This window comes from Dryas octopetala, chromosome 7 (assembly GCF_963921425.1).
Source record: "Dryas octopetala chromosome 7, drDryOcto1.1, whole genome shotgun sequence".
NCBI lineage: Eukaryota > Viridiplantae > Streptophyta > Magnoliopsida > Rosales > Rosaceae > Dryas > Dryas octopetala.
Window position 1 is genome coordinate 12,687,436 of NC_141372.1, and position 15,708 is coordinate 12,703,143.

The 15,708-nt window shown below is 35.3% G+C and overlaps 1 protein-coding gene and 1 pseudogene across 1 annotated transcript; both read left to right on the top strand.

Moving 5' to 3' along the window:
• Window positions 1-862: 862 nt before the first annotated feature.
• Window positions 863-10,199, top strand: APG5 (autophagy protein Apg5 family). The gene is made up of 8 exons (XM_086250350.1): window positions 863-1,172; window positions 1,317-1,441; window positions 1,857-1,923; window positions 3,083-3,172; window positions 3,383-3,470; window positions 6,728-6,871; window positions 8,514-8,648; window positions 9,700-10,199. Exons 1-8 carry the CDS (start codon window positions 1,068-1,070, stop codon window positions 10,026-10,028), a joined length of 1,083 nt encoding a protein of 360 aa, XP_086106476.1. The 5' UTR covers window positions 863-1,067; the 3' UTR covers window positions 10,029-10,199.
• Window positions 10,200-13,098: 2,899 nt separating this feature from the next.
• Window positions 13,099-14,079, top strand: LOC147279814 (mitogen-activated protein kinase kinase 9 pseudogene; annotated as a pseudogene).
• Window positions 14,080-15,708: the final 1,629 nt, after the last annotated feature.

A 15,708-nucleotide genomic window follows, 5' to 3' on the forward strand; every position in this document is an offset into this window, starting at 1 on the left:
CACCCGCTACCAAACAAAGTACATGTTTATTAATACCCAACAAACACTAAACCAATCACTACACTCGTTCCCATACAAACAGTCAAAAACTCAGTATAAATAACTCACCCGACTCTTAATTACATAAACTCAAACGACAATGAAAATTTCCAAACACCCAAGGAGCAAAGTCTCTTACCGTAAATGGGTATGTTGTAGTCATCGTCTGCGTGTATCTTCCAACCTATTCTGCGTTGTCAATGTTGCCAGCCTTAAAGTTTCAGCAACTTCATAGTTCTTCACTTTGGCGATCTGGACGTGGTTAGATCTCTGATGAGGAGGAAAATGGGTGGGTAGTTGGCTTTTTTTATTTGTATAAATGGATTAAAAGTATGAACTCTAGGTATTCTTTCAAAAAGTTTTGAATCTCTTTCTTTTTCTTTTTTCAAGATTTTTTCTTATGTTTTCATTATTTTAATTTGATTAGGACTGTGTCAGATCATGTATCAGTCATTTTTGGAAGGAATTATATTGGGTTAGCGCTGACATGGCGTGTTTGGGCAGGAATGAATCTGTGAGTTGACACGTCATGCCAGGTAGGCGGTCCACGTATGCAATTAACAGACTTTTGGATGACCAGACTAACAGAGGTATTTTACTTAACAAGATTGGTACTTGGGGGTACCTTAGTGAAATTTTTTGAACATAAGGTATGAAGTTGAAAAATGAGGTATAGTTGAGGTATATAATTGTAATTAATCATAAAATTTTTTATCAAACTATCATTATTTACGCTATTTTTAAAATTTAATAAAAGTTGTGAAAATAAGATTGAGAGGAAAAATATGAAAACGTAAACAAATTAAAGCTTGGGAGAGAAGCATAGGTCATAGGGGCAGGCGTTGATCGCAAAGGCAGGCCCTGTTGCCCACGCAGCAGCCCAACATACTAATTACAATCCCATCTCGCTGAGTGGACTCCTCCTCCACCCTCTCCTCCCTTCTGCTCCCTCACGTACTCTTCTCCAATCCCATCTCGCTGATTTCTGAGTCAAGTGAAACGACACCGTATCTTGCAGAGACAGAAGAATGGATGTGGAAGCACAAAGGTATGTGTGGGAAGGAGCAATTCCTCTGCAGATTCATCTCCATGAATCCGAAGTCACCACTCTCCCTTCTCCCCCACCCGCCCTGGTACCATCAAACTCTCTCTCTCTCTCTCTCTCTCTCCCCCTTTTTTTTTTTTTTTCAATTTCCGATCATGCCCCCGAACCCCGTCCTTAATTACTATAATGGTGGTTGTTGTTGTTGTTGTTTTTTTTTTTTTTTTTTTTCCAGATCTTAGCTCCTCGTTTAGGGTACCTGCCATTGTTGGCCTCGCATGTAAAACCCCACTTCAGCAGTGCGCTTCCTCCTCTGGTAGACACTATGTGGTTTGAATACAAAGGCTTGCCCTTGAAATGGTACGCTATGCTATTTTGGTATTTGCTCATTCTCTGAATTGCTGTCAAACTAAACCCAACTTCAAATCATTTGGTAACTCCAAATCGTACAATCACCTGCATTTGAACCTCACTTTCTCTTATGGGTGTTTTTCTTCTTTCCCATGATTGCTTACTTGCTGCCCTTCAAAGGGCTTTGCCCTCTTTGTTTTGTAAAACAAAGTGATGATATGCCAATGGATGTTATGTGTTATGTGCCACTGTAATGTACACTAGATTTCAATCTTGCAAGCCCTTTTAAGTTTTGTACATCCGAAACTCATTGTGAAGTGACTGATGGAGGAGAATGGTGAATAAATCTCATCCAATGCTTTCCAAAGTTATTAGATCATTGTTTCTTTTATTTTTTATGTAATATTGCAAGAGCTTCTTGCAGGTATATACCAACAGGAGTTTTATTTGATCTTCTTTGCGCAGAGCCAGAAAGACCTTGGAATCTTACGGTAAAATATTTATCACTGTTATCTTTCTTAACCCATCTTTCAAATTGATGTGACCGCCATTGGTGTCTTGGGAGCCTTAGTTAGAAACTTAGGAGGAAAGAAACAGTTCCCATTGATGTTTGGTATTTTTCGTACAGCAGCTGGTGTGTGATATTTACTTGGTTCTTGTTGAAGTGGTCTATAGGTTGCCCTTGGGGTCTAAGATATAGAAAACCATGGTGCATATTCAAGAAGGAAAATAATAACAACAAAGATATTGTCTAGATTGGACAGTTGGTTTCAATACTTTATGAGCTGCTTATATGGATTAGTGACCTTTCTAAATCCTTTATTGATGAAACTTTAGGTTTTCTTTGTAAAAGATATGTAACGATGTTTATGATATGAATTCTTAATATAAAAATCCAGTTTCATATATCTTTAGGCCATATATTGCCTAACTCTAATCAGGAAGTCCTATCTACATGTTTGCTTCTGTTCACGTTAGAGTGTGTTATCTCTTTTTATCCCTCCTGTGGTGATGTTTATAAAAAGTGGTATTAATTCCTTCTCTTTCTATACCTATACAGCTATTTTTACCTGGACCTAAGTATTTATATAATTTACCTTTTTAATCTCATATTTCTTTCTTCAATATGTGATTCTTTTTAACCTCTGCTATGCACTAGAATTTCTGTAATTGATACAAATTTAATCTTTAAAAAAAAAATATTAGCACTGCCACCACCTTGCTGTCAGTGTGGCCAGCAGGCCCAACACCACTACCACCAATGACACCGCAATTCTCTTTGGTTTTTTAATCAAGTAATTAAATTAAACTCACAAGATTATATTTATATGTAATGTTCTAAAGTTATAAGTTAATTTAAGCAAACCGCATATATTTTTCAAACTAGTTTAGGCAACAGGTTAATTGGTCTAAACTAGATTAAAGGATTCCTACAGCCACCTAGGTATTTGTGTGTGGGATGTATTTGGACCATGTAAAATTCCCTACAACCATTTAGTGTAGCAAGTGTCATTGGAGCACGTATTTCTTAGATTGAATGATGTTTTTAAATTTTTCTGATGATCTTTCTTCTCTTGTTCTCTTGCTTCATCTCCTTTTCTGAGGCTACACATTTTCAGATTATAAATCATTTTTTGGATCTTTCGGCAGGTGCATTTTAGAGGATATCCGGGGAACATATTGATTCCTTGTGAAGGTGAAGATACCGTAAAGTGGAGCTTTATTAACTCATTGAAAGAGGTCAGTTGTTTTTTCTTTTTTTTGTTAGTTTTCTCTTTTATGTTTTATATTGATACAACTTTTCATTTCTTGCCATATATTATATTGGAGTCAATTTGTTTACTGCTTAAATTGGGATCTGGTGACAATATTTCATTGGAAATGTTTGTATGACAATGTAGATGTACTTTTAATTTGGTCATGTCTAATGGTATTTAGTTCCAAGTGCAGGCTGCATATATAATTAACGGAAACTGCAAGAATGTGATGAACATGTCTCAACCCGATCAGGTGGAGCTCTGGCGCTCTGTCTTAAATGGTATACCTGCTAATTGCTGAGGATTAGGAGCCTAATTCAACTTTCTTTGATTGCCTTCACCTAAATTTAAGAACTCTTAATATGCCATATTCTGTATAAAGTAATATGTCTTCCGATAGTGGGTTGAAATTGATATTTTGCTGCATACCTATAATATACATAAAATCCTAGAGAGGTTTGAAACATTCTTTTGACAAAATATCCTTACCTATTAAAATGATGTTGATTTTACGGAATGAGTTTCTCCCTCCCTTTTGATCTTTTGGTTTCATTCATAAAAAAACTCTAGCTATCCCCTTCACACTCTTTTTTTTTTTTTTTTTTTTTTTTCTTCAATAAATTATTTGAAATATTTTTTAACAAATTACTAGAATGCCTTTGTTATCTCGTGGTCTTTTTTATCATCTCCATAGTTAATGTTGATATTACTCATAGTTAATATGAACAAATATTTGTGTTACTCAATTTAAAAATTTCCCATTAATTATGTCTACCTATAAAATATCATATATGTAAAAAAGTATAAGAAAATTCTATCAATTTCTTAAAAAATATGTTTTATGAAGAATTTAAATTTAAATTTTTTTCACTTTGGCTGCAATTGTTTGATAGAAAATATTTTTCAAACAAATTTTTTATTGGAAAAGACTTGCCAACAATAAATTTATTTCCGAATTTGCAACTTGTTTGGCATGATTTTGGATTTTCGTGGAATAGTTTGTGAAAGGAAGTAAATGTAAGAACCAATTTCAAATGACACTATTAGTATTTAAAAAACTTTTCTTCGTAAAGAATTTTTAATGTACAGTAATAACCCAGAAGGTTTCCCTCTATGTTAGGAAAATATTGGTGTCTATAGGTTGGTATATGTTAGAATGTAAAATAGTTGTTGGTCTACTTCCTAACACCTTAATTTACCTCAACATTTTTGAAATCGTGGTATATTAAAAAAACTTAAAATGGTATCAGAGTGGAAGATTTTGAGTTCAAATCTTATATCTGCATCCCAGTTTATGTTGAATTTCTCGTGTTGGGCACATCTGGTGGCTGGGAAAGGCTCATATGTGAGGGGCAATACTAAATATAAAACAATTATTATTGGCTCACATTCTAACAACTTAAGCTAGCTTAAGTTTTTGGGAATAGTGCTAGCTGAACTTATTAGCAAGGTGGATGGCCATGTGTTTCAGTTATCTGTTTTGTGAAAGTTCAGTTATCTTGTGTGAAGCGTTTCTTGATTATTGTCATTATCAGATGTGAAAGGGTGCTCAGTTTTTATTTTTATTTTGGATAAGAAACATAAGTTTTATTAAAATGGAAAAAAGAAAATTTATTCTTGTACATTTTTTTCTTCCACATATCACTGCTAAGTTCCATCCGCACAATCTTATTTTTATTAGTCTGCACGCCATACACATAATCTTAATCTGCAGTACATTACCTATCATGTTCCTCAGATAAGCTCTGTTAGATTGGTAATCACCTTTCTACCACCACTGTTAACCACATGGTCTCTGCTCGGTACCTTAGGAGCTCTTGAAGTAGTCTCATGTCCGCCAAACATAATTCTTTGATTAACTCTACCATATTTAGCCAACCAATACCTGACAGAGGGTATTAGGTTTCATATGGTTACACCAATTCTGACTTCATTTCAGATAAGAATTTTGGAAGTCTTCATTTTGTAATGTATTTACTCTAGAAAATGGTGCGTTTATGATTACAGAAATAACCTCTAAAGTGGAGTAGCCAAGGGACCGAGGAACCACTAGAGTGGCTAGCCATAAGGCACAAATAAGGATTTAAAACAATGTGACGACATTTAGGGACATAGTGTAATTTGGAGACGTTATGGTTGCTATGATTACCTTTAAAGAGATTTCTGCCATTCTGTTCACAAAAGCTTTGGACAGAAGATTTTGGTTACATACCATGTTGAATGGATAGGTGTCAGATGTATCCTTAAGATGGTTATTGGTGCTAGTGGGCGATTGTTGAAGTCTAAGTCCTCGTAAAATCTTGTTGAATGAAATAAATATTTTTGATATATAGTTTGAACATCTGATTCATGAGTTAAATAGAAATCATTGTAGGAGTGGGATCTCTAGGGTCACCTAAGGTTCTTTTCAGATTTATTAATTATTATTGTTATTACTATTTTTATTATTTTTTGTCAATTCTTGACACAATAATAATTCATCAATAAACTAGAATTCACCAGTAAAGAATTCTAGTTGCACTCTGATAATTAGGAGATTATATTTTTACTGCACTTGGATCTGGCCATATTTTATTCCAGCATGCCCTAGGAAAATAAGATTTGTTTTGATCATGTCTTAAACAAAGAACGAAATGTGAATACGTTTATGAATTAACACTCTCTTGCCAGACAATGTGGCATGTTTTGTTGCTGGCCTATTTTTAATACTTCAGTGAAGCATGGATAATAGGTCAAATAGATGGCAAGGAATACCTTTTGTGTTTGTTGTCTAGCAAGTTGAATCTCTGCCTTGCTCTAATCACCGACCCCTTAGCTTTTTCTAGAGCTTCTTATTTATGCTTCAGAAGGTAGATACAAACATCTTTGATATGATCATCTAAAATAGTGAAATATTCTTCTCTATGAATTTTGATTCTCATAAGTCCACATATATCTGAGTGCACTTTCTCTAATACAAAGGCTAGTGAGGTTTAGATAATGATCCTAGATATTTAATCATTTTGCATAATTGTTGTACATAGTAAATTTCAATTATTTATATTTGGAATATGACTGTCTCAACTAATTCGCATTACCTTTTAATAATTTGGTCACCAAATCTCAATTTCCAAGGTGAATCAAAGCATTTTGTCCTGAACACATAAGCATTAATACATTTTATTTTATTCTTACATCTGGAACACATTTACTGGGTACATATTATTAATTAAACATTATGTATATATATATACATAAGGATAAGTTTTGCATTGGAGTGGAATGTTGACCATTCTTCACCAAATACTATACAAGTGTAACTTTTTACGCGACACCAATTTACATTTAGACTTGCATGCAAGCTTGTGAGCTGAGGTCGTAGTCTAATAACTTGTTGCTTTTGCCTGGGATCCCCCTATCCTGGCCGTCCCCCTCTTTCTCCCTTACTTTCATCCTATTAGGAAAGTAGTTTTTATCTGATTTCTATTTTACGCTGTGAATGTGACTTTGTTAAGAGCCTTATGTGCTTAATCACTCTTCAATGGACATTTTGTTGCAGTTAATTTGGAAGCCTACCTACGGGTATCTTCTAAACTTAAGCTTGGAACAGTTGGGGATGAATGTGCAGCAAAGTTGAATTTAGGCTTGCAAAAACCCCGATCGAGTATGGGTGAACTTGATGTTTCTGGACAAATGAAGGCAGGTGAGCAAAGTATATAAATTTGGGGCCTGTATAGCATGCTCATCTTCCTAGCTTATCATCATGATTATAGTGTCCACATCTTTCTGCCATATCTTTCTATAACTTCATATTATCTTCTTCCTGGTTTAAACCTTTATTACTAAACTGACATTCTACTTTCAGCCTACCTAAATTCAGTCAAAGAGATTTATTTCCTATTTAAAGGGATTGCTGTCCTGATATAGGGCAGGTATCAGTTACTAACTTTTTACATACTCTGTTTAGGCTGGTCTACATTGATTTCACTTGTGTTGCCGTTCCAGCTTTCAAATACAGCAAGGGGTTGTCTTAAAATATTTTCCTTTAGTTGATTGGTTCCAAAGGATTACTAAAATTTGGAGTTCTAGGATTTTTTAAGGTTTTAGAGAATGTGTACCCAATATTGAAATAATTAAAAGACAGACCAGCTTTAGGAGACCATTTGGGACTGAGAACAGCACTGAAAAGATTAATTTTGGTTTTTTGGAGCAATTCTGGGTCCTGGTTGTGGTTTGGGAGGGGTTGCAAAATTGCAGTAAGCACAAAAAATTGGTGAAAAAGGTGTCTGGCTTAGTGTTAATATAACTCAAGGAAAATCATTTGAGCAGGCTATTATATGGAGCTGAGAACTAAAAACGCTCTTTGAACAGAGAAATAAGAAAACTATTTTTAGTGTCTCTAGGAATTTCGGGTACTGGTTGTGATATGGAAGGAGTTGTAATAAGTGCAAAAGAGTTCAGCAGATATAGAGGTTTTTGGAATTTTGAGTTCTGATTATGGATTGAAAGGGGCTGCAATAAGTTAGAAAGAGTTAAGAAGATAAAGAAATTGTAGCCCTTAACCTAAATTTTCTTTCACCTGACAGCTCAGGTTAAAACTGCCTGGAAAAATCCTTGAAAGAGCTTCACATTTTGAAATTGAATTGAAAGAGTTACATATGTGTATGGAAACTATGCAATTTAGTAAGTGAAAACTGACATCTAATATCAATCCAGAAGTACCGAGGTTCACACATGTTCAGAAAGTCTAGAACCTAGAATTATACCCTATACTTAAAAATTAAAGGAAAATTGATCTGAGAAATACTGCCTTAAATTCTTTGGGCATTGACTATTTTGAGCCTGTTTTAGACTTGCAGCTTGCATGATACAATATGGCCCACTCAAATAAGTTGTAAAAAATCCATCACATGCCTTCTATAATATGTAAAGCCCTATTCCAAACTTGTGATTTGTGTCAAGTTGTGGCCTTTCACCTGCCATGTACTCCTACCCTTTGAGCTTTGTCTAGTTCATTGTTTTCAAAGGCAAAGGTGTAACACAAGGCATTTTGTCTCACAAAGTGAGGCGTAAGCTTGAGGGTATTGACGCGTTTTTTAGGGCGAAAGTATTCTGCTCTTGTAACTCAATTTTCTTCTTGTATTGTTGAGGTGGACTTCTTTGTCCACAGTTTTGTTTTGTTTCTGTGTTGATTGTAAAATCTCCGTTTCTTTTATAAAAAAAAGACCCTGCCATGTACTCTCACCGCTCTATGTTGTGTTTATTTAAAAAAAACTGTCAACTTAATAAAAAAGAAATTTGTAATTTGGTTGTAATTAAATTTCAACTTGGTTGAGGTTTCTCAGGCCGAGTTCCGGTTCGATTATACGTGTGGAGTGCCAGCGAGGATTTTGATGATTTCGAAGATGCACCTCAGATTGATAGTTGGGATAAAGTCTCTTATATAAACCGGCCTGTTGAGATACAAGGAGGAGAAGAAGGTAAGACAATTTCTTAATTCTCATATGAATAACCTACCTTAGAAATAAGTGCATTGGTTGAATTTTTATTTTATTTTTTAATCTCTTTTCATCATAGAATAAGTGTAGTAGGGACAAGAATTTTTCATCAACAAAGAATAGCCTTGTCTGCTCTTAATATGGTCAGTAAAAACAGAAAGAACACCTTTTGATGAATATTTTTGTGGAATGCTTTGTAGTGAATCTGCATGGACTGTAGTTCTTTCCACATTACTCCCATGACCTGCTTAGGTTTGGTGTTCTACACCTTATATTTATGTCTGATCTGGGTAAGCTGGTAGGGTTTATCTGACTTGTGATTGCTATACCGATCATGGTCTTAATCCTTTTTCCTACACCATTAAAAAAGAATATCTGAACTAATGAGAAATAAAGATGTCCTCAGCACCCTTTATGATACTTGTTTTTGTTTTCAAACACTCTGTTTGTTCAAAGTGATACTTGTTTTTGTTTTGAAGCACTCTATTTTCCTCCAGGTACATGACACAAAATCTGTATTTTTTTCTATCACAATCTTCTTTGCTACTGCAGCTACCACTAGCTTGTTTTTTTATTTGATTGCTGGTAGTTCTTCAATTGAATCAACTTCCTTATTAGTTAGAGAGAATGTCAATCATCTGGCTTATTAGTTTGGTGAAATTGAAAATGTCAATTGTTTGAGGAGGATGAGATCTGAGAACAATGAAAGAGAGAATTCAATTGCAGGCACTCACGGATGTGCCCAAGCAGCCATGCACCCAAACAGACAGACATCAGATCTTCCTTTTTTTTTTGTTCTTTTCTCTTTTGCTAAACATTAAGGGACAGCCGGGACGTGGATCCCAACCAGGCCCGTCGAAGTGGGTAGATTAGAACTCTAGAATGTCCCTACAGGAATAATCATATTTCACATAAATCAATGCTTTAGATGTATTGTAGTATTTTATATTAGGTCAAGGTGCATTTCTGACAGATCATATCAAATATTGTAAGCTTCTAAGTTTTGACTAAGTTCATCTATCTTGCACTGCAGGTAGATGCTTCACTTTACATGATGCAGTGAAAAGCCTTCTGCCTGAGTATTTTCTTGACAAATCCTTGATCAGTTCAGAATCATTGACAGAAGGTGGTGAGGATGAACAAAGAGTTTCCCCTGAAGATGCAAGCAGCGATAGAAAGGCCGAAGAGGAAGTAGAAAATTCATCTGAGGATGCTGAAATCAAGCTAGTCCGTATACAAGGTATTCAACCAAAATTGGAGATACCTTTCTCTTGGGTGGCAAACAACTTGATCAACCCTGAGCACTTTCTTCATATCTGTGTGTATTTGAAAGTTCCACAAGTCGATAATACCATGTCATAGGTAGGCTGCATTTCCAATCATTTTCGCCATGTTATCAAACACAAAGGGGGTTATCTTCTGTTGGCGATTTCCAAAGGCATTTACTGTATAGAATTGTACAGAACATTTATTGTCCCTAAACCCTAGAGATAGACACACAAGATGTATATATTCATTACATCGAGAGTTTTACTCCTGATTAGGGCTCACAGCCGCACATGAGAATTTTTTTTTTTTTTGTGACAAATTTTTTATTGACCAATTTTTTTTTTATTCTTTTTGGTGCAATGGTTATGAAATTTTGTATTGACAATCGATCATATATCTTTAGATGGAGTCAAGCACGACGCATATGGGTTAAGAAAAAGTAGGTTGGTTATGATGAATCCTACAGGTTAAATGCATATCTGAAGTTGCCCATCTGACTTGGCAAAAACAAAGTTGCCATCTGACTCATTCTGGACCATCGGCTCTGAACTGAATGTGACTAAGATAAAGATGATCATCCACTTCACCATTTGATGAGGTCAGTGCATGGCGATCAATGACCACGAAAAGCTCAAGGCATGAAATCTGAGAGTTACTGGGTCGGTAGTATTCCCAAAACTATTAGTAAAGTATGGAAAAACTTTTCAATAACAGGGATATGGGTTAACTTGACATTTCATGAGATAAGTTTTATCTTGAAATTAGAGAAAGTTTTATGTGATAAAGTATAAAAGTATATGTGTTATCATGTTATTAGATTGAGATACCAAATCAGCCTTATCCCTGTTACAGGAAAGTTTCTCTCGTAAAGTATTCACCATCATGATAGTATATTGTACTGAGTTTACTGACTCAAATGTCAAAACTATGGATAGTTTTATAGAGGACAATGCTAGATTGCCCAAATGACATGAAATTTTCATGTCAATTAAAATAATTAAATTTATTATTTCTTGTCATATCAGTTTTTACAAATTATGTTTTAACCTTCATTATAAATTTTAAAAAATTTAAATTAAACAAAAAAAAAATATTCAAGCTATACTCATCACATCATAATCTCTCCCATGGTGGCAATTGCTGGCATTCCTTTTTCTTTTTTGCCAGGAATGCTTTCCATTAAAACAAAAGCCACAAAGGTAGAGAAACAAAGTCACCTAAACAAACAAAACAAGCAACAACTAAAACCAAACCTGCAGAGAAACTTAAAAACCAGAAACAAAAATTCAACAGCTAATCCAACGAAAGGCCATCAGCAACAAAACCCCAAGCCACCGTTTTGTTCTATTAGATATTTAGATATATAGGAATTTTCCAATATTGTGCTCCTCTGTTTAAATGGAGCAAATTTACATATAATATTAATTTAATTTGTGCTCTTTCATGGTTTCTTTGAGTTTTATAAGAAAACCAATAGTAACCCAGATTCTTTTTATCAAAGGTAAAATAAAAAGTTTCTGTAGCTAGAGGTATTGTATTAAGAGATCATAGAATTTCTTAAGAAATATAAAGAACCCATTAAACTCAGCCTAACAATGAAAACCTTATTCTCAAATCTTTCATCTGTTTATTGCATATATGAAATTTGGGTACGGGGAATAGGGCTCAACTTTTAAAAGTCCAACTTGCCTCCATGTTTATAAATCAAAAGGGATATTTGTGTTGGAGATAAGAAATATATAGTAATTAAGACGTGGAAGTTTTTTTATGTAACTTTTGAAATTATTGTTTTTTCATTGGTTTGAATTTTGCAAAATTATGAGGATTATAGAACTCCGATATGGATCTGAATGAAAATTAATGGCCTGAAATACTGGTATTTTTGCCTTGGCCTATATGTCTAAAAGTAATTAATTTATGGGTCCATATGTAATAAAATCTGCAACAGTGTTTAACATGAGAGTAAAAACAAGTGTATACAAATTGTTCAATTGTGATTCACATCGAGCTCAGCAAGTCTTGAGAGTATAGACAGAGATAGCATTGTATATGGAAATATGGAATACATGAGAGCTGGTAATCGATCAGTGTGTAACCCCAGCAGCAGGAGTAACTCAATTCCTTCTCAAAATTCCAGCAAGAATCCATGGTCATATCATTGATTCATTGATGAGTTTCACATTGATTTAATTTCCATGGCCATATCACTGATGAGTTTCACACTTTCACATTGATTTAAAAGACAATTAATAATTAATCCTTCTTACCAATGCAATTTTCACAACCAAAAACATAAAGAGAAAAGAAAACCATCCTCCCACACCAGCCAAGTCACTGTTTTTTTCTTTCTTTCTTTCTGTCTCCATTCTCAATTTCATAGAGATAGAAGATATACGGATCCTGATTCTCTGTGTAATTTACTTACTGTGCAGTTATGTGCATTTTGGCAAATAATGAGCATTCATTTAATCCAATGGTAGATGAGGCACCACATCAGTTAAGGATAAATCTTTTTTTTTTCTTCATAAAACTAAAATTAACTTTGTTACTCCTCTATCGGAGCCTTGTTCCTCCTCTTAAAGCTCTCATTTTTAAATAACCCATGTGCGCACCCTAGCTAGCTAGGTCTTTGTCTATCCAATTCCAAGGTAGTCGAAAAAATTCTACCAAATGAAGATCTAATTGATTCTTCATATATACAAATTAAAGAAAGAAAAAAACCAGCAATTCGAGGAAATAAGAAAATCCAAACAAATAAGTGAATTTACTTCTTTGGAATAGGGAGTAGAACGGTATAATCATGAATCTTGTAAAGATTCAAACATCTTTCCATAAAAAATATCAAACATATATGTACATATATAACACTATAACAGGAGAGTAACTTTTAGTTTAGTTTAAAAAAACAATAAAAAAGACTTACCCTAGCTGATGTGGTGCTTCATCTACCATTGGATTAAATGGATGCTCATTATTTGCCAAAATGCACATAACTGCACAGTAAGTAAATTACACAGAGAATCAGGATCCAAGATATACAGCCTATTTCACTCCCGCGTTTTTTCATTCCCCCTTATACAAGGAATACCAAGTTTCTATATAAAAACACACTCACACTCTCTCATGCACTCACACTCGCACTACCACACAAATCTTTCCAATAATGGCTCTAATTCGAGAACGCCGCCACCTCAATCTGCACCTCCCCTTGCCGGACCTCTCTGTGCGCCGCCCATGTTTCTCTCTACCCGCTGCCCTCACCACCACCACCACCACCAACGCTGTCAAGACTGCCCACAATTCAATCTCCTCCGCAGACCTTGAGAAACTCCAAGTGCTAGGCCACGGCAACGGCGGCACTGTCTACAAAGTCCGCCACAAGCTTACTTCCGCAACTTACGCTCTCAAGCTCGTCCGTGGCGGCGACTCCGACCCCACCGTCCGCCGCCAGATTTTCCGCGAGATGCAAATCCTCCGCCGCACGGACTCCCCCTACGTAGTCCGCTGCCATGCAATATTTGAGAATCAGCCCTCGGGAGACGTGGAAATTCTCATGGAGTACATGGACTCGGGAACCCTAGACAGCTTGCTTAGAGAGCACGGCACTTCTTTTTTCTCCGAACAAAAGCTTGCCCACGTGGCCCGCCAAGTTCTTAACGGCCTCAACTACCTCCACTCCAACAAGATTGTCCACCGTGACATCAAGCCGGCGAATCTTCTGGTCAACAGCAACATGGAAGTGAAGATCGCCGACTTCGGGGTGAGCAAGATTATGTGCCCTACGTTAGACACATGCAACTCCTACGTTGGCACTTGTGCTTACATGAGCCCCGAAAGATTCGACCCGGAAGCCTACGGTGGCAGTTACAACGCTTATGCGGGTGATGTGTGGAGCTTGGGGCTGACCCTCATGGAGCTGTACGTGGGCCACTTCCCTTTGTTGCCTCTGGGTCAGCGACCCGACTGGGCCACCCTTATGTGTGCAATATGTTTTGGAGATCAGCCGAGCTTGCCGGAGGAGGCGTCGGTGGAGTTCCGGAGTTTTGTGGATTGTTGCTTGCAGAAGGACTCCGGCATGAGATGGACGGTGACCCAGCTTTTGACTCACCCCTTCATCTCTGAAGATCCGAGATCTGTTCAGTGAAAGACATATTTTTTTGTAGTTTCATTTTATGTAGCTAGGTTTCTGAGGTTGACTATTTAATTTGTACATACTGTCGTTCTTTTATTTGAGATATGATAAGATCTAGATTGTTCAATGATTTGCTTAATTTGGTTATCAATTTATCATCCAAATTAAAAGATGCTGTAAGCCAATGATTTAATTATCAGAATAAATAAATATAGTTTCGTAAGTACATGTACAGCTCAAGGAAAGGGAATTACATATATATATATATATACCACACTAGCTCCTAGATTACTCTTGTTTTTGAGGAATTAGTTTGCTTATATATATGCATGAAATCTGGCACCTCTAGTGGTGGTGCCACCATGTCATATGGCAATGGCCACCGCCGGTTTTTAAAAATTATTTTCAAGTTCTTAAAACTAAAAAGGCATTAATGCTAGCTAGAGTGCCCTAATTGACATGTCAATTAAAATAATTAATGTTGTTTAATTAAATTCATTATTTCTTGTCACATCAGATTTTACAAATATTATTTTAACCTTTATTATAAATTTTATAAAATATAAATTAAACAAAAAATATATATCCAAGCCATAAATCGTTTAACCCCTAAAAACTCATCACATCATAATCTCTTCCATGGTGGCAAACTGGCAATTGCTAGCATTCTTTTTTTTTTGCCAGGAATGCTTTATGTAATATAAGTTTACAATAGAACTAGACCATTAATAATGGTAGTGGACTGCTACTTGATAATGTTTTTAGCTATTGTGTTGTCCTTGACCTGTTGCTTTATGACTTTTTCAATTGTATATATAGCTAATAATGGTTTATATATATTCGATTAGGTGTGTACCAACAAACATGAGCATCTGATCCGAACGCTCGGTTTTCGCCGCCGATCGCTCGACCATGCTACTTCCTTCACTGAGTTTTAAGGGTAAATCCCTATCTTTTTACCTCATTTCCTCCTAGGGTATAGAATAGACTTGGTAGAGGCATTTATGTGCTCAAAATCTCAGAGCTAAACACTAACATAAACACCGACAAACCATTAATCGATTGATACAATTGAAATGTACCCATAAAGAATTTTTTTCCTTATTTGATTATTTTCTATTTTTTGGGCTGATGCATTTTTATTAGATTAATAAAATTTAAATCTCACAATTAATTTTAAGATAATATAATAATATTATAGTATTATAGTATGCTAATATTATAATATCATAATATGCTAACATTATAATATTAAGATAATATAAAACTTGGATAATATTATTAATTTTAGGATAATATTAGACATTTTTTAAATTTAAAACATCTAAACAATATTTTTGGATCTCAATCAAAAATTAAAAAATATTAAGGTATTAATCTAAGATGGGAGGGAAAATTAGACCGGCCTGTAAATGGCTCTAAATATTATTAGTTACAAGCCCATTTCACTATTACAGCTCATTCCCACTAAACATAACATCAGTCCAGTCCCACTAAACATAACCTCGATCAGCCAATTCTCACTAAAAAAAAGCTCTAAATATAGAAACTCTAACTCCCTTTTCCTTTTAACATCAGATGCGCGCGCCTCCCTCATCTCTATCTCTCACGATCTGAACTCCTCCATCCATCTGTCTCTCA